The 24,582-nt window shown below is 40.9% G+C and overlaps 2 protein-coding genes across 2 annotated transcripts in view; one reads left to right on the forward strand and one right to left on the reverse strand.

The window, feature by feature from the left end:
• Window positions 1-509: 509 nt before the first annotated feature.
• Window positions 510-3,018, reverse strand: LOC308330868 (ubiquitin-conjugating enzyme E2 E1-like; the record flags this gene model as incomplete). The annotated part of the gene is made up of 6 exons (XM_080785942.1): window positions 510-542; window positions 635-739; window positions 918-1,042; window positions 1,598-1,734; window positions 1,924-2,021; window positions 2,881-3,018. 6 exons carry the CDS (start codon window positions 3,016-3,018, stop codon window positions 510-512), a joined length of 636 nt encoding a protein of 211 aa, XP_080642068.1.
• Window positions 3,019-4,903: 1,885 nt separating this feature from the next.
• The window catches only part of arhgap15 (Rho GTPase activating protein 15), a 75,624-nt gene continuing 55,945 nt past the window's right edge, over window positions 4,904-24,582 (forward strand). The window contains exons 1-5 of the mRNA XM_080785313.1: window positions 4,904-4,942; window positions 7,755-7,914; window positions 15,726-15,794; window positions 16,519-16,671; window positions 19,428-19,517. Coding sequence (XP_080641439.1) covers window positions 4,929-4,942; window positions 7,755-7,914; window positions 15,726-15,794; window positions 16,519-16,671; window positions 19,428-19,517 — 486 coding nt within the window. The 5' untranslated portion in view covers window positions 4,904-4,928. The remainder of the gene's footprint in view (window positions 4,943-7,754; window positions 7,915-15,725; window positions 15,795-16,518; window positions 16,672-19,427; window positions 19,518-24,582) is intronic.

Below are 24,582 nucleotides of genomic sequence, written 5' to 3' on the forward strand. Positions count from 1 at the left end.
TCATTCTACACCCAGGTTCCAATTTGATAGGAACGGTGCTCCTTCACCATTTTCTTCATGTCTTTGTCTGGTTTAATGTCAGTTCTTCTGAGAAGACGGCTTTTGCCAGCAATGGGATCATGAGTTCCATGCCTGAAAAACAATGTTCAATAACTAAGAATACAAGACAATTCTACCAGTGAGACATTTCTTGGTGGTGGGGGGAGACCTTACGTTTTGAGGTGTTGCTCAACGGCTTTTCGTTCGTATACAACTCCATAGGATGTTTTCACAGGGTCCGTAAACATCTTCTTGGTCAGTGGACAAATCAGATCATGTCGGGGTGTATCATCAGGAGTTTGACCCACCAGTTTCTTTCAATGAATAACAGGACAGAATGAAAATGGGTAACAAATAGTTAGTCCATATCATAATTTCACTAAAAGGAATAACTCCTCACCTTCTCCACGTCATCAATTGAGGTCGCTGCGTTTTTTTCAGTGGTGTCCTTGGCTGCTTGATCGTACCTATCACGGCTGGTCATGAAGTCCTCTGCCAAAATGCTTCCAAAGGGAAATAAAGACAAATTAATTATTGAATGAATATACAGTTACCAACATAACATAATGCATATACATTTCCTTAATTTCCTTGCCACAATTAAATTGCTTTGGATTTCTCTCATGGTGATTTGGGCGTAGTTACGGTCAAATATATTGTGGCAGATTCGGCCCACGCTGTTGATGTTGCAGTGATGTATCTATGCTTAGGTTAAGAAAGTTTAATTTGAATTGTTATGAGTTCTGATACATTGTTTTCAATATTATTATTGTCATATAATACAAACTTAAGATCAAACAAATGTATGTATCACAGTAGGCTCTGGCTATATCAATATTAATGGTAACTGGTAACTGATGTGTTCATAATGAGGATACACGTGTGACGAAGCGGACCAGAGGAGGTTTCACAGGATAGTCAGGACCAAACTGGCAGTAGAGCTCAAAGACTCCTTTCTCATACGGTGTGTCAGGAGGACCTTCCATGGCCAGCTTCCAGAAGGCTGAAAAGTTTAAAATTAACATCCACCGCTAAATGGCAGTAGCTATAGTTAGCACAGGCCACCATAGATTTGTTCTATTTTTTAGAATGAGAGTTGTAAGATTTGTCTTAAGTCATGATTATAATCATACTATCATATCATCATCAGACGGGGAGACAGGGCTCTCCACGGGGCTCTCCTAAAGGTTCCCGAGAAATTCCATCGCATAAACAAGGGAGAAAGAGCCTTCTCTGTCCGTGCCCCTAAAATTTGGAACACCCTTCCCAAAACCATCCGACAAGCAGATACCATTGCATCCTTTAAATCTCTTCTCAAAACTTACTTGTTCAGAAAAGCATTACCCTCCCCAGCCCCGTTGAATGCTTGTTCACTGTTCACTGTATTACATTGTTGTTGTTTTTATATTGCATCTTTAAATATGCTTTCTACTGTTGGCCAGCTGGCTGTAAGTTGTTGATTTGCTATGTTGCATCTATTTAATTGTGTTCGATTTTCCTGCTTTTTAGTGAATTTGTTGTACAGCACCAGAAAAGTGTTATATAAATAAAGACTTACTGAAGTCTGACTCTGATGGAAAGATGGCAAAAAATGGATGGGGATCACAATGCAGACTCTTCAACTCCTCCAGGATGCGTTTGTCCTTCTCCATGAAACGTTCACTCTTGGACTCCTGAATTAGCTTTTTCAGAGAACTACAAGAAAAATAAAACTTTTGTTAAAAATGTAATGGTTATGTAGAGCACTGTGTTGGGGGAGGTGGAGGAGACTTGTTTGACTGAATGTATGTTTTTCTAATATCTGTAAAATCTATATTGAATTGATTCGCCAAAACGTAAATAATATTGAGATATTTCTTTAGTATGATTTATTCCATCATTTACTTCTGTGTGATTGTCACTTTGTTGTCCAACTCCTTTGGCAGTGAAGCTTCTGGGAATTCATCATATCCACGACTGGCAAAGAGGCTCGTTAAAACACTCTGTAAATGATAATCAATAACATAATTAGACTGTACTGGAACATTTTCAACTGAAAGGCAAAGAATTATAGAGTGCAAACTCGGAGGCGTTCTTACTACAGTATGTCCTGGTAGATGCATAAACGGATACAGAAGCCCATGTTAAATCCTCCTTTTTTATTTCCCCTTTAGACAAACATGAATGTTCTAAATCCAATCTGATCGCTGTGTGTAATACTATGTAATAGTCAATTCATAGATGAGTTGGAACATCCGAACAAGTCATTAGTCAAGTCATAGTTTAAAGTTAGCCATTGCCATCTAGTGTACAAAAATGTAATACAATGTCTCAACTTGCTATATAGACAATACCACCGCATTTCTTAAAGAACATAAAACCCGGGTGATTTTCACCTGGACAATAATATGTTTATGTGATTTTCATCATGTTGCTGATGTCTGAGGTGGGTGGATCCTTGGGTACCTTGACTACCTTCATAATGCTCAGCCTCAGTGACATCATAGAAGGTAGGTTTGTTTCCCTGCCCACATCCCTGGTTTATTTTTTACAGGCGTGTTAAGTGAATCTGGGACCAGTGGAAAAATCCCATAGACCCACAATGGGCTTGTTTTTTATTTTCACTGGACCATTTTCACATGTCCCAGGAATGGTATTAAAATAATACCCACATTTTCACATATTTTGCAATTTTGGAATTGGAATATATTACATACCCGGGTTTAGTGATGGTTTGAAAAAAGTTGGGTTTAGTGTTCTAGGGTTAATGAAATAACTGGTTACAGTTTATTGTTAATCCTGTCTTGCATACAGTATAATGATTGTGTGTGTGTGTGTGTGTGTGTGTGTAATGTAACAAACTTCAGTGAGGGTAGATGGATCGAGTTTCTCTTTAGGTTTCCTCATCTCCAGAGAAAGAACCGTCTCAATCTCAAACAGCTTCAGGCCGTCGATGCTTGTCTCTGGTTTGAAGCAGCAACCACCTGAAACCACGTGCATTCAGTTGTGAGATAGGCTCCAGTAGTTCTACACATAGATGTTAAAATGTTCGGTACCTCCATGAAGTGATGTGCGTATTTACAAGTAAAGTAATAAGTAACTAGTTACTTTTCTCAGGTAGTAATAAGTAGTGTAACTTTATTCCTTTTTTTTTAAGTAATAAGTAATAAGTAGTATATTAGTGTTAAAGTAATATTTTGCCAACACTGTCAAAATCCATCTAATCCATATTCTGAGTCTAGAGATCAGTTTATAATGTGTGACGGCGGACGCCGTCACTATACCTAATGCAGATGCTAACCCAATTCTATGTATAATGTATAATGTAAATAAGGACACAAATTGTAACAAATGCATTTATTGAAGTTAAGGGGGGACACTGAGTTGTCGGTGATTCTCTGAAGTGGTGGATCTCCTCATACACCTACAAATGAGCAGAGATAAGGCACATTAGTTGAGGAATAAATAGGACAGCATATACTTTCTAATTGACCAGTATCAGGAGAAGACTGTAAAGAAGGAATGTAAATCTGTCTAAACTTACCTCTGTTTATTCTCATCCTCCTCTCAGGGTGGTGTTCGGGCAAATGAGTTCCTTCTGGGTATAGGCACCCCTCTTATAGTTCCGGGAGGGACCAAGTGGGAAATGGAGCAGGGGGGATTGGGATGGACTATGAGGAATGTATGTGTTGTATATATATCATGTTTACCCCTGGGGAATGGTATGGGCTAACCAGGGAATGGACTGCACCATAAAAAGCAGTCAGTTGTATTGAACTCGAGAGATGACAGGTTGTGATGCATAATACTGTCAAAGTGATGAAAAAATAAAGTCTTATTGAAGGTGCCCCTGGACTGGTCTCCATTCATTTGTTGCCTTGGCCGCTCGACACTCTCACATAATGTATTGTCAGTTTCTTCTACTTTATATCACTGAACTCATAATTTACAAATGTATTTATTTCCCCCCGGTTTTTGTTTCATTGTTGCTTTAACGAAAAGGGTGTAATCCCAAGACTGCCTCGCAAACATGCATGTCAATCAAATGCCAACATAAACAATGCAGACCATTTTAAATGGCACTTGGTGGCTGGGTTGTTTTGCTGCACATGTAATTGAAAAGATGAAGCGGAAAACCACTGTAGCTTTCCTGAACCCCAACTCCCTATGCTTGTTTAGATGCCCCTGGACTCTGCAACGGTTCTTCTACAGTAGTGGTTCTCAAGGCAGGGTCTGGGGGACCCCCAGGGGTCCTTGGGGGGGTTCCAGCAACAGTAGTCAATATGCATCACAATCATTTTAACCACTTTATTCATTTATATGTTGGCTATTCAAAAATAGCAGCTCTACAAATCCAGTCGCTCTGGATTAAGAGCGTCTGCTAAATGCCTAAATTGTAAATTGTAAATTGTAAATTCTACAAGCTCACATTGCATCACTTTGTGTCTGGCTGCCTGCTTGCATTATCTGCTAACAATAAATAAACACAAATAAAAACACAAAACAACACTGAGCTTTTATGGGGTTCCGTCCCGGTCACTGGCACAAAACATTTTCAGATTGGGGTCCGAAGCCATGAAATACATGTCATTTTCGGGGGTCCTTGAAATGAAAAGGTTTGAGAACCATGCACAGTTGGGCTATACAGTAGTTACTTGTGCCTCCCACACAAAATGTCTGCTATTTGTGCTGTGAAGTTAGGAGGATTGTTTCGGTCACAAACACTCTGTGTTGGTGTTTGGGGTCAGGAAATGAGGAGGCTGCAAAAAGACACTTGACTCAACTGCTACACTGAATGAGAGAGACAGTGGTTTGAGAAAGCCACGTGACGAAACATACTTCCTCTAACTTCAAGACTTGTGCTCTCCCTCAGTCTCTTTCCGTTTGTGTTGCTTGTGACTGTTAGAGTGATGGCAGGGACAAGGTAAGATGCCACTAAAACCACTCGGGGACTTAATTTGAAGTTGTTTTAGCCTACTTGGGAAGGCAAGGGCGGGGAGGCATGGGGTGTTACCATAATTCCTAGCTTGGCAATTGCATGTGTGTGACATACCGTAATACCTAGTTGTGATTTATACATTATGTACAATATGCCCACTGGAGGTTTGATCTGTGAAATTGGCATTGGTTACGTTGTTTAATATACAGTATATACATCCAAATCGGTTTAGGGTTTTTCTACAATCCTGTATGGTGACTGAATGACTAAATAGTTACTTAAACATTATGCTATGTATATATTTAGCACTATTCTAGTGGATGAACAATTCAACTTCTTTCCACTATATTAGCCGAGTTATCTTTAGGGGCCTTAATTGACACCTGCACTGAAGGATGAGTAAAGGATTATACAGACTTACAGTATATTATGCATCGCTAAGACCACTGTGCATGTTGGTTTAATATTCACTAACGTTTGAGTGAGACGTACAATGATGAGCCTTCCTTCATGCATGACCTCGGTTTCCGTTGTCTGGAGGCTTTCAGCTTGTTTCCTGTCACTGAGCCGTTTTCTAATTTGAATATCTAACATGTCACACGTGTCGTGATTATACCCGTAATCACATTTGTTTTTAGAGAACAAGAGCGAGGATTTCTGTATTCATAGCTTTTGTATTTCGGGATGCCATGTTGGTTTTTATCTGAAGTAATTAGAAGGGGAAATAAATAACTCAGTGTGGCAGTGGAATGAGTTTGTCTTGGTTATTGAGGAACCAAACTTGCAGAGAAAGGAAATTGACGCAACTTTTTGTGTGGCAAGCAGGGACATGGAACAGGAACCCGCAGACATCTTACCAACATGTTGTTGGCATATTCCCCTTTCAGATATATGAGGGGCTATTCAGTATATTACATAGGTTTCTGCACCTTGTTCGTTGCTGTCGGGTGGAAACCTTAACTGTTACCGATGGATCCAATGCAGTTATTGCTTCAATAGCTCTGGTTAATAATCATAATCAATATTTATTGAACCCACTGACAGATGAACTACTTAAAAAAATAATTGTAAAATGAGTGAGAACTTTCTCAAGTTAAATGAGGATAAGACAGAAGTTATCATAATCGGTTCTAGTGAGCAGAAAGAATCAATAATAAGCAGACTTGGTAACCTGACTGTAGAAAGTAACAGTACAGTAAAGAACCTGGGGGTTATTATTGATTCTGAATTGAATTTTAATTCACACATTAATCATGTTACCAAGATTGCCTTTTTTCACCTTAGAAATATTGCACGAATCAGAGCCTATTTGTCCTTGGACGATGCAAAAACGCTAATCCACGCCTTTGTTTTTTCTCGGCTTGACTACTGCAATGCACTTTTTTCAGGACTGCCTAAGAAAACAACTGACAGATTACAACTTGTCCAAAATGCAGCAGCCAGAGTTTTAACTAGAACTAAGATGAGAGAACATATTACTCCAGTTTTGGCATCACTGCACTGGCTTCCGGTTGTTTTTAGGATTGATTTTAAAATTATTTTACTTGTCTATAAAGCTCTCAATGCTCTCGCACCTTCCTACCTACATGACTGCCTGCCTAAATATGTCCCAAACCGCCCCCTAAGGTCTTAATTCCACTGCTGGCCTGCTCGCTTTGCCAAAAAAATGGCAACTAAAAAATACGGGGAAGCAGCTTTTTCCTTCTACGGGCCGTCGGCATGGAACAAGCTCCCACTGTACAGTACCTTCGTCAGGTAGCCTCTGTAGACATTTTTAAAGCTCAGCTCAAGACCCACTTCTACAACATTGCTTTTAATTGATCTTTTATTTTTTGTTATTCATGTCCTCACTGTATTGCATTACTGCTTGTTTTTTAATGTTGTTGCCTTGCTTTTCTTTTATTCTCCATTGTTCTGTAAAGCACTTTGAGCTGCATTTCATGTCATGAAAGGTGCTATACAAATAAAGTTTTATTATTATTATTATTATTATTGTGTATTCCAGTGGTGTAAAGTAACAAAGTACATTTACTTAAGTATTGTACACAAGTAAGACGCGCGAACGCAGCTCGTAAATTGCAATAAGAACAATTAGAATAAATTACGTCCTTTGTTTTGTACGTTTTCTTTTTCTTCTTTTTCTTTAATTTATTTAGGTTTTCTACTGTGCGAGTGTGTGCGTGCACGCGTGTGTTTTTTGTGTGATACAGCTGCGGACAGACATGTTCTGCTGGTTTACTAGGTTCGTAGTTAAGTACTATGAAATGTCTAAATACTGAATCAAGCAACTTAAAAACTCTCTGGGGTGTTCATATAAACGTGAGAAGAGGATAAAATGAACAAACGTTTTTTTGAACAAAGGTTTTTTTTTTAAGTGAAATATCCCTTAAGTAAATATTTTAGGTATTTTTACATCTCTGAGGAACATTTTGTACTTACTCCACTACAGTACAAATATTTGAAAACTTTATAGTTACTAGTTACTTTATAGATTTTGATTATCATTACAAAACATACATTTGCCACTACGTTTCGTCCATTTGAAAATAGCCAATCTACAAGCTCACAATACGTGCATTGGGAGCTTGTAGAGCGATTTTTATACATTTGAAAACTTGTATTGATTCTGCCTATTTTTTTAGGTATTTACTTTTGTAATTTAAGAATATTTTGATAGTACTCAAGTACATTTTGAATTCCGGACTTTTACCACAGACTATTTCTATATTGCAGTATTGATACTTTTACTTAATTAAAACATTTGAGTGCTTTTACCACAACCACTGATGTTTTCCAGGATTACCAACTTGCAGAAGCAGCTCCCGCCCATGATCCTGCTGACCGGCGCGGCTCAGGGCTCCGTGCAGCTCAGGACAAAGAGCTCCCAGAGCCCCGGGGAGCGTCTGAGCCAGTCCAAGTCCATGGTGCTACAGGACACTGACCTGCCACAGAAGCCTGTAAGTACAGCAGCGGTTCTCAACATCATCATCATTTTTCGACCGCGGTCGAGATCATGGATTTCACAAGGCCACGGCAGCCTGTCACGGTCCTTCATTGCTGGCCAGTTCCTGCTTACTGATGCATGTGTCTCTAGCAATGACATCAGGGAACGATAGTTTTCTACCTCTGGTCTGCTTTGAGGAGTACAGAGAAGACGGGAAGATATAACCTCATGATCAGCTCTGTAGCAGTGGCCAGCAAACTGTGTTCTTCTGGATCGGACTAGTGAAGAAACACAGAGAAGGTTGCCGTATATTAGAGAGAGATTTTGTGTTCTCATTAGAAGGCCAGCCAGCCGTTTCTCTCAAACCTGTTTCACCCCTGTACTTTATCATGACATGATAACTTTTAGAACCTTGTGTCATATCCATATCATTTTGGGATTCCTTGAGATGAAAAGGTTTGAGAACCAGTGCTTAACACTCTGCAACAAGCATTATTTGGTTTATTTGATTTGCGACTTGATTTGGCCCTGTGATCTAAGGTCACAGAGCTGATCCTTCATCATAGAGGCACCCAAGCCTCCACGCCACGACAAGGCAGAGTCCATGTGGACTTTGTGGAGGGAACATGCTTTCAATACATCTATATGAATACATATTAATTTATATAACCAGTAAGATGCCTGAGGGCGAGAATGCGACCAGGTCACGTGCACACATCCACGTCGTTGACGGCAGACTGCTGGGCGAGCACTGGCGCTTTGGCATGGGGGGTCAGATCAACATGGAATGCATTCTGTACTAGTGGCCATATAAGGAGAATGTCTTGAGTATACAGGGCTTGATTAGGCCAGATGAGCATATGGAATGTCAGAACAGGCCAGCTCCCTACAGTATATGGAGAGTGGTTGCGGGGACATTCTCTTGAGTTTACAGGGTTTGATGAGGGCCTTAATTTCTCTAGTTTTCGCCGGCTGCGGCTGCACTAATAACTTTGGGGCAAGCCCGTCTAGAGTTTGAATGGAATGGTAAAGGCCTATTCATAGTTCGGATTTTCGGTGGCGAGGTGACCACTTCCAAACCACCGGTGGTTTGGATGTCACCAATGTTGTGGTGAGTAAAAACAGAGTGAAGGGCTGGGGAGAGCGGTGGTTTTCTCTTCACCGCGGCTCAGTGACGTCGTGAGGTCAGATGTAGAGTTGCTGGCCAATATTGATAGCATCAGGGATCTCCATATATGGGCTTAACTGAGGCAGGTCGCATTTACTATGACATCAGGGCACATGACACTATATCCATCCCTGATGATGTAACATGATGTCACGATGACCTTGGCGGGCACCATATATGGGGGCTGATGTCACGTGATGTCACGATGACCTGAGCACCATATATGGTGTCTGATGTCACGTGATGTCACCATCACCTGGGGGCTTGCCTGGTGTGACCATACTCTAAGGGTGTGACACACTGACGGGAAATGCAAGATTCCATAGTAAATGCGACCTACATTCATTTATGGGGTCCTTGACATGAAGAAGTTTGAGAAGCAGTGTCCTGCTCTGTAAACTTTAACTAGATCTACTCACATCAATCTGTTGTCTATTTTATAACACGGGCAGAATTAAATCATCCTGGATGTGACCGTGAGATAAAGTCAAATCTATACATAAAGACAAGTTTGCTCAGTGTAGCCTGGTTTATTCCATAAGTAGCCAATCTAAAAGTCTCAGAACCTGTCATATTTAGCGGATTTATCAGCTCTTAATACCATACATCATCATGCATCATCCCATACTGGCCAATCAGAATGCCTGTTGCCTGTGATTGGTTAATTCTGGCCAATCAGAATGCCTGTTGCCTGTGATTAGTTAGCTGATTTGCTCGTTTCCATATGACGTAAATTTTCCCTTCAATGTCAATGGCGTTTAATGTTTTGATGTTTAATTTACGTCATGAAAAGCGGACATCTGATGTCATTTCTCTGTTCACCGTCAATGGCAAAACTTGAAACTGGACATAGGAGGGGTAACGCCCCTCAAAAATCCATAGACTGCCACGTTATCTCTGAAAGCCATATGTTGGAGGGGATTCCTAGCGCCCCTCAAAAAAAGAGCATACCAAGTAGGCTACAGTTGTAAGGTGTATTTTACTAATTATTGATTTATTGATTTATGATTTAATTGGTTAAGATTAAACTAGTATTATGATATTGAATTGCATGCTTTAACCCATTTAGGCCTAAGGCCGATTCTAAAAATGCCTCTAAATCCTGACCTAAGGTTTCTGAAAAACTTCAAATATTTATATAGCAGCATCAAAATTTTTACATTTTTGAATACTGTACATACTGTACAGAACCCAAATATGGGTGCCCGGCCTGAGGGGGTAAGATACCAATATGGGTTCCCGCCCAGAATGGGTTAAAAAAAACAAAAAAACAATGATCAAGGGGCTTTGGTTATAGGCTACCGGCCGTACCATGAGCCAATAGCATAATCGAAATAAGATCAAACCAACCTCAACAGCCTACGTCAAAATCGTCATGTTGGCGTCTACTACGCCAACTACGTTCACTTCATGGGGCCAGTCCTTCACAGTGACACACACGTTAGATCAACCACGCGACCGTCACCGGGATGGTTTCTACCTCTCAATGTCGTGCCTACTCTACACTGCCATCCGAAGGCCCCTCCCCCTTTCACTGCTCCTGTGTCGCCAACTACGTTCACTTAATGGGGCCAGTCCTTCACAGTGACACACGCGTTAGATGAACCACGCGACCGGGATGGTTTCTATCCCCTCAATGTCGTGCCTACTCTACACTGCCATCCCAAGTCCCCTCCCCCTTTCACTGCTCCTGTGTGTGACCTGTGAACTACTCTCTGACTGCACTGTAGGCTACTCACTCCACCAACAAAATATACTCTGCCATCACCCCCCCAAAAACACAATATGCCACGAAGAAAACGCAGCGCACTTTCTCAATACACGCGTGCCTCCAAACATTTGCGAGCCAGTCGCGCAAAACAAACCCAAACAGGTAAATCACACAGCATGTTGCATCCTTCTCGACAACCATCTGTGCAGACTTTTTCTGGTTGGAGGACTATGAAAAACTGGAATTATGTTTTAGGAAAGGTACTTTTGCTTTGGCAGACTTTTTATGCAGGGCGTGGGAAATAAGGCAGAATGTTTTGTTTGTGTAAAAAGAAAAAAAGGGAATATCAACAAAACATATCTGTTTATTGTACACAATGCAATATTGAATGCAATGATATGGTGTGTCCTGTAAGCCCATGCATGTGGGCTGGGCGCCTTTGGTGCATGACACAAAAATAAATAAATCTATCTATCTATCTATTCAGGCCCATTCAATTAATCTATCACTACATTAGTTGCCTGTTCAAAACTAAACTACACTTTATGAAATCATTGTTGCAGCCTACACACATATATTCAGGCCCATTCAGCTCTGTGTGTGTGTGTGTGTGTGTGTGTGTGTGGGCGTGTGTGTGTGTCGCGTCGCCCTCCAGCTGCAATTGCGAGTGTGCGCTGTGTGCAGGGCACACTACTGAGTTTAAAAACACAGCTGAAACATGAAGTGGAGTCTGTCAACTCCCGCAATTTCCTTCTTCCCATATTGCGCTGCAACGACACTGGGATGAGCCCCCCGAATATATATAATCAGGTAAAGCACTAGGACTTGTTTACATCAGGGTCCACCATTTTCAATCCATCAGAACATTTAAAGATGTACAAATATACACTTCTATGAAAGAAATCACACCCGTGTGAAATGAGGGCGCTCTTATCATCATACATCTCATTCCAGCCAGTCACAATTTGACTCCTCACCTTAGTCATCAATGTTTGTTACGCAATGTTTGTGTAATACACAAACACTCAAAATTGTCAATTAATTGTCAATGGCATTTTAATGCTTATGTGTAGGACAAGGTTTTGCACACACACCAAAAGCTGGACATAGGAGGGGCTAGAGCCCATCAAAAATCACCCTCATGTGATGTGATCATACATCACATTCCATGCTCAGCCAATCACTTTTGCCGTCTTCACTTTTCTGCCCTCACATTTTACCCCCAAAATGTAGTTGCTCAGCCAATAAAATCATCGCTATATTGGGTGATCAGCCAATCAAATCATCGTGTTTGTGTTCACACAAACAGACAAAGCTGGGCATAGGAGGGGCTAGCGCCCCTCAAAAAGGAAAACATCATATATAGAGTTAAAGAAAGTAAGAAAGGGGAAAAACGTGTACATTATGGAAAAATGGGAGGGGGGTGGGGGCTGGCAGAAATCTATCTCCATATTTTAACTTTTTGTGTTTTTACCAGCTGCTGAAAAGCGGCTGGTTAGTGCTTTGCATAAGGAGAAGAGACTGGAGCAGCACGGACATTTAGAGCCTTTTATTTAGGTGCTGAGTATACAAAAGTATAACGTTTCGACCTTGCGGTCTTCATCAGTCAAGGACGGCTGGTTAGTGCCTTGCCCTGAAAACTTTGACATGCTAGTTTTTATTTTATTTTTTAAAGTAAATTAACACCCTACTCGATCAAACTACAGTACAGCGTAATACAAAAGTATCAAAAATAGCACATAGATAAGTGAATTGACGTGTTTTGAGCTTGCTTGAATTTGAATCCTGAAAAGTAACCGTTTTGGACATAATGAGGTTTCCACCCGACAACAACCATATAATGAGAAATTAAGTGAAAGAGTTGCAAAAGAGACTCCTTTGTAGATTTATTTAGAATTTCACCATCGTACAACAAATTATAAATCAGCGCTTATATCAAGTCCTTAAAAGGAAGCAACATTTCTCAACATCCCGGCTCGTATAAGTGATGCTGTTGCGTTTCCCTGTTTGCTAATTACGCAGACAACACCCCGCTACTTGTTTTGCGAGATAGCGGTCCTGTAATAATAATAAAGCTTTGGCCAGAGGGCAGCCAGGCAAGAGGCTACCGTGTGTAATTAAGCAGTGATGGTGTCCTGTAGTGTAGACTGGGGAACGTGGTCATTAACATTCAGAGCGAGCGTATAAAAGTGTTGCTGTAATGTTGCATCAGTGCACCATGATGCCAGCATGTACTCTGTTGTTGTTGATTACGGTCACAGGTTTCATTGCGTTGCAATGAAAAACACAAAAGGTTATCCTCTCTCATATACAAGACTTTGTGTTTGTCCATGGCTTTATTATGGGAGAGAGAGAGAGCGGATGATGACATCTAGCTGTGAATTTATTGTTATAATTTCACTTTTCAAATCCAGCAGAGGACATTCTGATTAAGCCATAGGAATACAGCAGGATCGATGATGATAAAGACAGTTGTCTTTGATATTGATTTTAAGACAGCAGGGCTACAAAGCAGGCACGTGCAAAGGTGGGGGTGGGACAACACTGGGGCTTGGGCACCTGCCCTTTTGCCTCAAAGTCCCCCTTCCCCCTCCCGATGACCCGTTTTATATATTTTAATGTTTACATTATAATGAGAAAGTATTGCTTATATTTTACTGTCCAATGACCAAATGGGCCAAGTTATTGTGGAACATCTTGCCCCATTAGCATAAGACATCCAATGTAGGCCTACTACATTTCGGGGGGGAAATGGCACGAAGGATGGACCCCGCAAAAAATCGGCACACGCACACAAGTGCACTTATTCTTGAGTTTGGGCACCTGCCCCCTCAGTGCTCTCTGCACGGCCCTGCTACAAAGAACCTAAGTGTTTCATAACATTTTTACTTTCTCCCTTTAATGTACTGTCTATGCTGCAACCCAATTTGCCTTTCGGGGACACTAAATAAACTTGAACCTTGAACCCTTAAGTCCCCTTCTTACAGTGGACAAAAACTGACCCCCCCCCCCCCCCCCCCCCCCCCCCCCCCCACACACACACACACACACACACACACGCACTTACTTTAGTTATTCAGACATATTAACCACCTAAGCCATATACTTCTCATATGAAAACAATGTGTAAAATAGCTTGTTTAATTGCTGAAAATGTTTGTTAAAAAGTTTCGACCTTACGTACGTGCAGAGAGTGGATGAAAGCAAGGGATGAAATGTTGGATTACCCTCGAACTAGGGCTGGGATCCTTTAGGATTTCCGGTTCCTTAACAGTCCGATTCCTTGGCGGTTCCCTTTAATCATTCCTATATTAAAAAAATAGAATGCAATTTTGGCCTTCATTTAAATGGTACACTAATTTGATCATACACACTATTGCATAAACAGCACAATCTCATGGTTACAGTGTGGTGGTCCTTGAAATTAAAAGGTGTGTGAGAACCACCGGTATGGGTCGTGAACTTTGGCACCCCTTCCATGGGGGCACTGGACTTTGGGAAACACTGCTGGCATAAACAAAAAAACAAACAAACAAACAGAGACAGAAGAAAGGTCAGTTCTGAAGCGGTTGTCCCCATTTCTGCAGTACTGCGTGTGTCCCAGTAGAGGGCAGGCCTGCACTGTGCCAGAGGAGAACAGTTTTAGTGTGAGAAAGTGCAGTCTGCTCTCTCCACTCTGTATATGACATGAATTCCATCTCACGGTTGCAAACGGTGTGATCGCATTTCTGTTTTTAGTGAAAACGCATACATTTGTTAATTGCATCAATAAATAATCATATCATCATTAATACATTAATGCAATCACATTCTGTTCTGGTTTATTTTCCCACTCAAGATGGAGGATTATCGTCTGAGAAAATATACATAAATATATATATATATATATATATTGTATTCCATTAAAATTGTATGAGTATTTATTATTGTTTGCCATTATATTTTTCCTTTTTGTCATTGCAAGATTTTAACATTAAGACCAATGATCATGTCCTGATCATAATTAATATCGGCCTGGAATGTAGGCCAACAAGGTGTTTGCCTTTAGCAATGCTACAGATTTTGTATTTATTTTTACACACACACACACACACACACACACACACACACACACACACACACACACACACACACACACACACACACACACACACACACCTTAATAAGACGTTGTACAGTATATAACACATTATATACACATTATAATAAACACTGCAGTAATGTGCCATCTTCTGTACAGTATACATAGTCATCTAATTATCTGCATTGCATTTCCATTGCTTCTGTATAAATTAATGCATTAACCAAATCAAGCCAAGGATTAATACATAGCCCACGGTCTTTCTTTTGTACCTGGAAATATTTTATTTGTGCTTTTTCTTTTTTCTTTTTCATTAAATCGATACTATAACTAATTAACTGAAGAAATGAAAAATACCCAGCCTGTACAGTTAACAATACAATGCATGCATAATAATAATAATAATTACATTTATACAATTATAATATATCTATCGTTTGTCCAAAACTGTAATTTTTCAGGACTCAAATTCCAAAAAGAACAAAAATATCCGATTGACAAAGCTCAAAGTGTGTCGCTTCCCATCGCGTTTCGATCGTGCAGATCCATTACTTTTGATACTTTTGTGTGACGCTGTAGTATGATCACGTAGGGCATTAATTCACTGTAGTATGATCACGTAGGGCATTCATTCACAAAACAAAAAATATGGAGATAAGGGGTTTCCTTTCGGATGACAGCAACGACATAGTAATAATGATATGCAACATTCCCTAGAGCTGCTACTAACTAACTCTGAGAGAGTGCCAAATGTGATGGACGCCGGGCCGGGTCCATTTGATTCCCTTTTGCACCCTCTCAGTCTCCGAGTTACTGTATGAATAACAGAGCTTGTGTCCCCTCGTTTTTGTTTTTACTGTGCAGATCTCTCGTCATCGGAGGAATCAGTCCCAGCATAGTAGTGTCGGAGGGGCTGCAGCCACACTGCTCTCTGTGAGTACAGTATTATATGTATCCCATTCAGAGTTTAGACCTGAGGCCCATGCTAATGTCTTCTGAACAGTTTTCTGCTATATCAGTGGTGCTTAAACCTTTTTCATGTCACGGACCCCCCATAATTATTATTTATTTGGTCTCGGATCCCTATCCCAAATTACTTTGTGTGTATATACTATAAACCATACTCATATTAGTTTGTATATCTGCTATTGTTTTATCGTGACACACATTCATATACAGTATCTATAGCTAAAATCTAAAATGACACATTATATTATGCTTTCCCGGTTTTAATGGGACATGGCAGCACGTCCATTATGTGAAACACAACGCAGCGTCTCCAACAAAAAAAAAGAAAAGTTTGCAAATTACTGTAGGGTGTGCGTGTGTGTGCCGGCCGTACTGTATGTGGTCAGTCACCGGTCCATATAAATGTATTGTTCTCACACTTGTCAATGTAACTCTGAGAGTATTAGAAATGTAACCCAAATGGACCTGTTACAAATGCATACATTAACACTGAGGATTTGTACTTTGGCACAGCATAATTCACTGCTTTGCATTTTTCCCCCCTTCAAATCAATTCATGCATTTCCTTATTTTATTAAACGTTCACAGTTTTTTACCCTCCCTCAATATGTTGTCTATGTTAATTTTGCTGGCACTGATTATTTTCTTTTCTCCCTCCCCACTGTTGAATGTTGATTATTTTTTTCAGGTTGAGCTGAAAGGTGAATATTTGAATAAAGCAAAAATATCGGAAGGTGGCAAAAAGCTGCGGAAGAATTGGACGTCCACGTGGGTAGTCCTGGCCGCGGACCAGCTCCTCTTTTACAAAGACAGCAAGCAAGAGGCGGCTTTATCGAATTTGGTATGTAAATGCATATTCACTCACTCCCATAAGCTGCACGTCTCTTCCCTTTTTACTGTCGCTCCCCTCAATCCCCCGTCTATCCTTTTGTTTTTCTCTCTTCCTCTCTTGCTTGCACACAAACGAGTGCATATGCCGACACACACATATGCATGCATACGCACACACGCACACACACTCAGGCGCACACGCACGCACACGCACACGCACACACACACATACACACACACACACACACACACACACACACACACACACACACACACACACACACACACACACACACAGAGAGAGAGAGAGAGAGAGAGAGAGAGAGCTACATATCCAGGGTTAAAAGAAAAAGTGACAGTAAAGTCAGAAGTGACAGCAACAGTAAAAGAGTTGGCCACCATTACCAGTTAGACTATATAAGAGGGCCAGTGTTCAATTATGGCCTCATATCAACCTTCAGAGAGCCTTGCCTATTAGCATTAAAGAGTGCAAACGTTGAGTGAACGCACACACTGTGTGCATTTTTAATTTGATGCCAGAAATGAACCGTATTCTTTTCATTTTCATATTTTTCAAACTGGCAAATTAACTTTGGCTTTGATCCCGAGGACTGGAGCTCACCCCATCAGAAACCAATGAGGGACTGTTTACCCCCCCACCACCTCCTGGAAGGGAGCGCAGTGCACAGACGTGTGGCGTGTGTGTTGTTGCTGCCTCTGCGTGTGTGTGTGCGAGCGTGCGTGAGCGCCTGTCTGTCGGCCTGTGTGTATGTATCAGACTTTAATCCACCCTGCCCTGATGTGGCTCTGACGTGCATATAGAGAGGAGGAAGAGAGAGAGACAAACAGAAAAAGACTGAAACTGGTGACTGGTGGAGAGAGAGAAGGAGAGTATTGGATAGGGGAGGGCTGTCTCTAAAATGAGCTTGCCATGGTTTTTAATGAAGCTCCGAGGACTTAATCAAAGCCTTCTCCCTTACTGAGCCCCATGAGTGTCGGGTCTGTCAGAGTCCCTCCGTCCAATAGTTCATTATTCGAGAGAGACATTTTGAGGGCTGGGTTACAGATTGAAGTCATCATCTGACCCCCTTCCGATGGAAATCGTGGTCTCGTCTAACCGCTTGTTTTTCAGGAGGAAAGCATCTACATGTGGCCGATGTACCCCGATAGCCGTGTCTTCTTTGAAATCGAACCTTACAGAGTGTTTTTGATGACGGTTATATGATGTGGTTTATCTTTTAGTCTCTGAAACAAATTAGCCACTCGCACGTGGTCTGTAGTTTGTTCATTTTAGACAGTGTTTAGGTTTAGGCCTGCTATATACAATGCCGTCATAGGCCTACGTGTATACAGTTTAGGTCTGAACTCACCTGCAAACTATACACTGCTTCACACAAAATGAGCTTGTGCCCTGTGTTATGTTGTAATGCTAGGCAGCATTAGTCAAATAATGTATGCACAGCAAGGCTCTGTTTAGAGTGCCCTTTCACATTTTACCTTTGAGGAGACGTTTAACCAGAAAGAGTTTGATTTTAGGATCAAAATGCAAAAGCCAAATTCAGACATGTATGTTTTGATATATCGGGCTGATCGACCATTATTTGACTTCTTTGACGACATGTGTATGTGAAACTATGCAGCCGAGTTTGTGCAATTTGTTTTGTGTCCCAATTGGTTGGATTTGTCGTGTCATTTTCATTGTACAACTTCCAACCTGGCCTCCCTAACTTGGGCATGTCATTATACTGTAGGTTTAAGTGGGTAAATAAAGGCTTTAGTATCAATAATCCAATTTGTCAATATAGGAATCGTTAGCCGACTTTCTAGTTTCCCGATATGGAGAAAATGGGAGCCAGATAGGAGTCCTTTGTAGTGAGATGCCATTGTTTCAAAGGGCCCTTCCATATTGTATGACATTGCTTACGGAATTTTAATTTTCTTTCTTTTTTCTTTTCTTTTTTTCATCCTCAAGAAATCTCCTGTCTTAGAAATGGTTTGAATTAGCTGAGACCACAGTAAAAGGCAATAATATCTAAATGGCCTTGCCATGCCTTTTACTTTGATTAGTTCTTGCTTGAAAAGCAGCATTTTCCAAATCACATTTCTCTTCGACTGAAAACAAAGTCATCTCTTATTGTGCCACGGTTACACACAGCGGTTTTAATTGCCAAAGGAAGAAGAATAAGATATCGAGGATATTGAAAATACAGTAAACTTTTCATTCTCATTTGAAAAGAAATGATAGAAATATATACGTGGGTAACTATGAGACCAAACCAGAAATAAATTGGTAGTCCCTTATTCGATTACATTATTGCACTTTGATTTCTGGAGTTTGTTCTTTTTCTTGTTCTCGAGCCTGATGAAGGTCATGTTGATAGAATAATGATGCAAGTCCATTGTGGAAAAGGTCGTGGAAGAGCGCAAGCAGCGCTGGAAGAACTCAGATTTTGGACTTTGTAGTAAAAGTAGCATCGTTGCTGCTGGGGCAGAAACCTATTATCTCCATATTTTAACTTGTTGTGTGTTTTGGTAAATTAACTCCCTATACATACTATGGACTTTGTGAAGTCAAGAACCTCTGACCCTCTCCGTACCCACGCTTCTAACTGCCGCTCTTATTCCTTTTTTCTCTTTTGGACATGATATTGTTTGAACTTGTACTCAAGTACATTTTTAATCCCAGACGTTTACTTAAGTAAATAATGCGAGTATCTTTCCACCACTGTACATTTCTGACTAATAAAATATTCAATTAATCTGTAGAAATCTGGAGTCAGGCCTGATGGAGTGGACCTCTGTGGAGCCGTGGTTGACTGGACAACAGAGAAGTCCAGCAGGAAGCATGTGGTCCAGGTGAGACTATGTGACTTACATCCTGAAGTTCTCAAACGTTTTCCCTATACTGTCTAGAACTACAGGATGATGGCAATACATGCTTCACAATTCATGTCCTATACCCTTGTCCTGAAGTTTTTTGCTGCTTTTCCACACCTTTTAACCACTTTCAATGTGGAGTCTGTGTTTTTGGGCATGCCAGTGTATCTGTTGCTGTTGGGCAGAAACCTCTTAATTATCTCCATATCCTATAACTTGTTTTTCATAAATGAACACCCTACTTGATCATACTACAGTTTCACACAAAAGCATCAAAAGTAGCAGATCTGCAAGCTCAAATGTGGCGTGAAGCGACACATTTTGGGCTTGTTGATCTACTACTTTTACAGTTTTTGAATCCTGAAAAGGCACAGTTTTTGGCAAGCCGATATAGTAGGTGAACATCCAAAAATTCAAAATAATTCCATTAATGTTTGACATTTTCAAAAGAAAGCCATAATTGCTTGTAAAATCTGCTATTTTAATTATTTGTCATGAAGAAGGATATAGGGCTTAAGTGCTTAAGATAGTAGTTCAGATGATTCATTCAGTATCTTTGTCTTTTGTGCCACCTGTTCCTGAGCAGAATTACATTTGAGTCAGATTGTATTATTGTAATACGTGATGCTGCTACAGAACAGTCTTTTTTACATCCTGATCATAGAAATTATATGCAGTTTATGGAATTAGACTGGTGATCCTGCACAGTACTTCTTCCTTTTGTCTGGTCTTTGAAGATAATGTTGTGACAAGGACTTGAGCCAGGGAAGTAAACTGATCAAAATGTCATGTAACATTTTGATCCAGACCGATATATCGGTATGGCCGATTTAAGTCGATATGCTGTGACACATTGTGGCGTGTTGTGAGCTTGTAAATTGGCAATATTTGAATGTTCAATTTTAACAAAGTTTAATGAAATTAAACTTTTCCAAGTTGACGAGACTTTTTTATTTATATTTAAGATGTTTTTGGGGCCTTTATTGATAGGGGGGCAGGGAGAGAGAGACGGGCAGTGACACGCAGCAAAGGCTGTCGGGATCGGGATTCAAACCTGCGACACGCTGCATTAGAGCCTACTATATGTGGTATGCACCTGGGCCGCTATAGGCCAGCAGGTGCCCAGAAGTTATTCAGTGCTTTTTGACAAAAATATTGGTCAAAACATCAGTAATCAGTAGTTAATTAGGAATCTCTGCGATGGGAACCAAAAACCTAGTCAGGCTCTAGTGAGAGAGCAGTGACATCCAGGAGGGAAAGAGACGGGGCTGACAGTGTGATTTCCAGATCTCATCAAATGCTTAAGACACTTCATGGTGGCAGAGTGCTACTCTCTTCTCGCACAGCGTTTCAGCTCTGAAATCTTAATGCAGGCAAGATTAAAACGGGAATTACAACATAATCTTTAAATAATCCAAGTGCCGTGGACAGAGAAGTGCTTGTAATGTCGACAGCGAGGCTATTCTGAGGGCTGACAACATTGTCAATCAACACCGGGATTAAAGTTAAAATTAGCACAGAAAGTTGCTGTTACATTTTTTGCCCCCTATCCCCAAAGTGTGATTTATAATCTAAGAAAATACCTCCGGAAGATATGGCTGCCAGATAGACAGATGTGATTAAAAACATAATGGCTTTATTACATTTTTTTGATACCCACTTATGTCACCATTTCTCATACCGCAGACTACGAGGCATATTCTTGGCTTTTCTTCACTATTTAAAAGAGCATAGCACCATAATTACTTCTTTTGAACCATAATCCATATGTAGTTTTTTGAATGCTGCAATCTGAGCCGTGATGCACATTTTGAGAGAATATAATTTTTTGTACTAAATTATGCCAACAAATTATTAAACTTCATCATCGCCGTAACATGAGTCATTTCTTGCGTTCTGCGGGCGAAAAGTGTTGATTACATTTTTCATCGTTTTGAAGAAAAACGGCAAAATAATCTTGAGTGCCCACTGTTCTCAATCGCTTGCTAACATAATGAAATATTTTGGTGATGATGGTGGGGTTGTTTTTTTTTTCTTCCCCCAACTGCTCTCCGAATCGCTATTATCCTCTCCCTTCCTGTGAGGCAGTATCCTCCTTTGACAGCGTTGTCATCGACGGCCTGCTCTGCCAAAGGCAAAGGTCACAACCCCTCATCCCCCCTCGTCCCCCGTCCACTGTGTAAACCATGCTGCTCAACAGCTGTTTTTTCCCAGAGATCGCTTCTACCAATGAGTACTGGTGGAAGACAACGTAGTACTACTCACTACGAACCCGAAAGACTCGAGGCCTATTCTACAAAATGTGTTCTAAATCAGTATTTCTCACTGCACTTGATTCGTGCTGCTGCTACTTCTCGCTTTAATTACAGTGTTTATGACCAAGTAAAAGGTCTATATTCAAATGTTTACTTGGGTAAAAAGTACACACATTATTGGCATCAAAATATATATTTACTGTATATTAGTAGCCTACAAGTAAAAGTACACTATTGTGATGAAAATAGGGTTTAAGTGGTCAATGTATGTTTTGTAAAAGAATAAATCAAAATTTGCAAAGTAACTAGCAACTAAAGTATTAAAATAACTGCAGTGGAGTAAAAATATATATATATTTATTTGCCTCTGAGTGATATGTACTAGTGGAGAATATGTAAAGCATTGAAAAACGGACATACTCAAGTAAAGTCAAAGTGCCTCAAAACACTTCAGCAAATGCACTTAGCTACTTTTCACCACTGCCAGTAGAGTAGAGCCAGTGGAAGACCTGGTCCTTCCCTTCCTACAGGAAGTTATGGGTAAAAGGGATAGAAGAAGAGCACGCTGTAAACCAAACCTCCTCCCGGCTATCATCTCCTCGAGAAGAATAAATAAATAAAGAAGTGCCCTCTTTCCCTAGCTATAAAAAAACATTGGTGGGAGCGTGTGCAAGGAAGGGAGTTCAATCAATTTCCAAGGGTCTGCTCTGCAGGGATTATCACAGCTATGCACCAGGGGCGTTGGGATGCACGGTAAGAGTGGTTAGAAATGTAGACAAAAATGGCAAACATGAGGCTGAAGGAGGAAAAAACTAATACAAACAAGGCATCTCTGCATTTTGTTTTGCAACGGACCTGTATCATCGCCAACCACCAGCATCAAAAATCTGGGGGAGAACATTGGCCAAAATGTGCAAATATACAAGCTCACAACGCACCGCGAAGAGATTTGGTACGGATGGCAAAATAAAAAAAATAAAAATAAACTAAGTACAGTTGCAACTCCGAGGGTTTAAGTGCTTAAGGGGTGGTCAGTAAAGTGTGAACCACCACACGTCGTTGCCAAACCAAGTTCACGTGTTCCCCTTTTGTCACTGAGAAGCACTGGTTCTCAAAGTGGGGTCTGGTGACCCCCAGAGGTCGTTCAGAAGGATCCATGGGTCCCCGGCAAAATGAGGTTCCCAGTTTAAATATTTCTTTGGCAATTTTTGAGGAAAACACGTCTTCTCTTATGGAGGTCCCTGGCATAAACTATTTCTAAATGGGGGGTTCGGGGGTGCGTCCGCGGCCAAACACATAGGCTATACCGTAATCAATTTGGGGGTCCTTGGCATGATCATGTTTGAGAAGCACTGACTGCAGTGTTGGCAGAATGACACACAGGTCTAGAAATTCCACCAGCAAGGGGTTGGCGGGTGGTAGCGGGGAGCGAGTTGAAGGATGTCACTGAGCCTATTGTCACCACACCGCACTGTATTTACTCAGCTGCGCTGTCCCTTTTTATTTGACACTTTCCTCACCCTTCCTTACAATATCATAATCCCTGTCTACAGCCCTGCACATTGTTCTGTGGTAAGTGTTATGTTGGAGTGCTGCTGTTTTTCTTCAAGGTTAACCCACGCTCGCAGATAAAACCCTCTCTCTGCTCTCTCTCTCTATTCTCAAAACAATACTAGTGTTTCCTGCTCACGGTGTCATTTATCTGCCTATCAGCAGTCCTGGAAGAAGTAGCCTACTCAGATTATTGTTTTAACTTGAGTAAAAGTAGCAATTGCTCAATGTAGAAATACTTTGTTACAAGTGAAACGTCTGCGTTCAAGTAAAACCACAAACGTATTGGCATGTATAGGCCTACTCACACAGTACCAAAGTAACAGTACAAACAGTATTTGTCAAAATATCATTGCTGTCGGGCAGAATCCACTTATCTCCATGCTCTAGCCTTTTGTGTTTTTTCGTAAATAAATTAACACCCTACTTGATCATCCTACAGTGTCACAAAAGCATCAAAAGTAGAAGATCCACAAGTTCGAAATGCAACTGATTTTGAATTTGAATCCTGAAAGTAACAGTTTCGGATGTATCAGGTTTCCACCCGACAGCGCCCCATTGCAACGCGTTGTGAGCTTGTCGATCGGCAATTTTCCCTGATAGCCGTAGTATAAATTTCCTCATTGCTTAATGCTTGTTTTGGAATAATCTAAATATGCAGTAGTAACTAAAGTTTTAAAATAATCGCAGTGGAGTAAAAGGTAAAGGTACAATTGATCTATATATCTCTGTCTATACACATCTGCCTAAGAAAAAATAAGTACCTCAAAATTGTCCTTAAGTACAGTACTTCAGTACATGTACTTCATGGTTCCTTTCCGCCAGTTGCTATCAGTAACCCCAGTGGTTTGACGTAGCTGTAATGCATACCTAGCAGGAAGGCAGGGGGAAAGCAGTGCTCTGCTCTTTGTATTAGGACTCTTTGACACCTGAGGGACCCCCAGATCTCGTGCCATGCTCGCGGAAAAGAACCACTAACACAAACACGATATAGAAACAAGAGCAGCCAGCCAGGGTGAGAAACGTTGACCGTTGTGACAGGGTCGCTTTGAGGTTGAGAAGAGAGCCGCTTGGTGGTTCTCGTCTACGCGGCTCTGTGTGTTTCTCGGGGGCTGGTGGAGAAAGAGCGAGAATATGTTGCAACCTATTAGGTCAAAAAGCTGCAGTGTGTAAACTGGCAAGAAGAAGATGCTCCATATCGTTGCTGTCGGGCAGAAACCTTGCATCTCCGCGTTTCA

This window comes from Protomyctophum bolini, assembly GCF_963924005.1.
Source record: "Protomyctophum bolini genome assembly, chromosome: 16".
NCBI classification, from domain to species: domain Eukaryota; kingdom Metazoa; phylum Chordata; class Actinopteri; order Myctophiformes; family Myctophidae; genus Protomyctophum; species Protomyctophum bolini.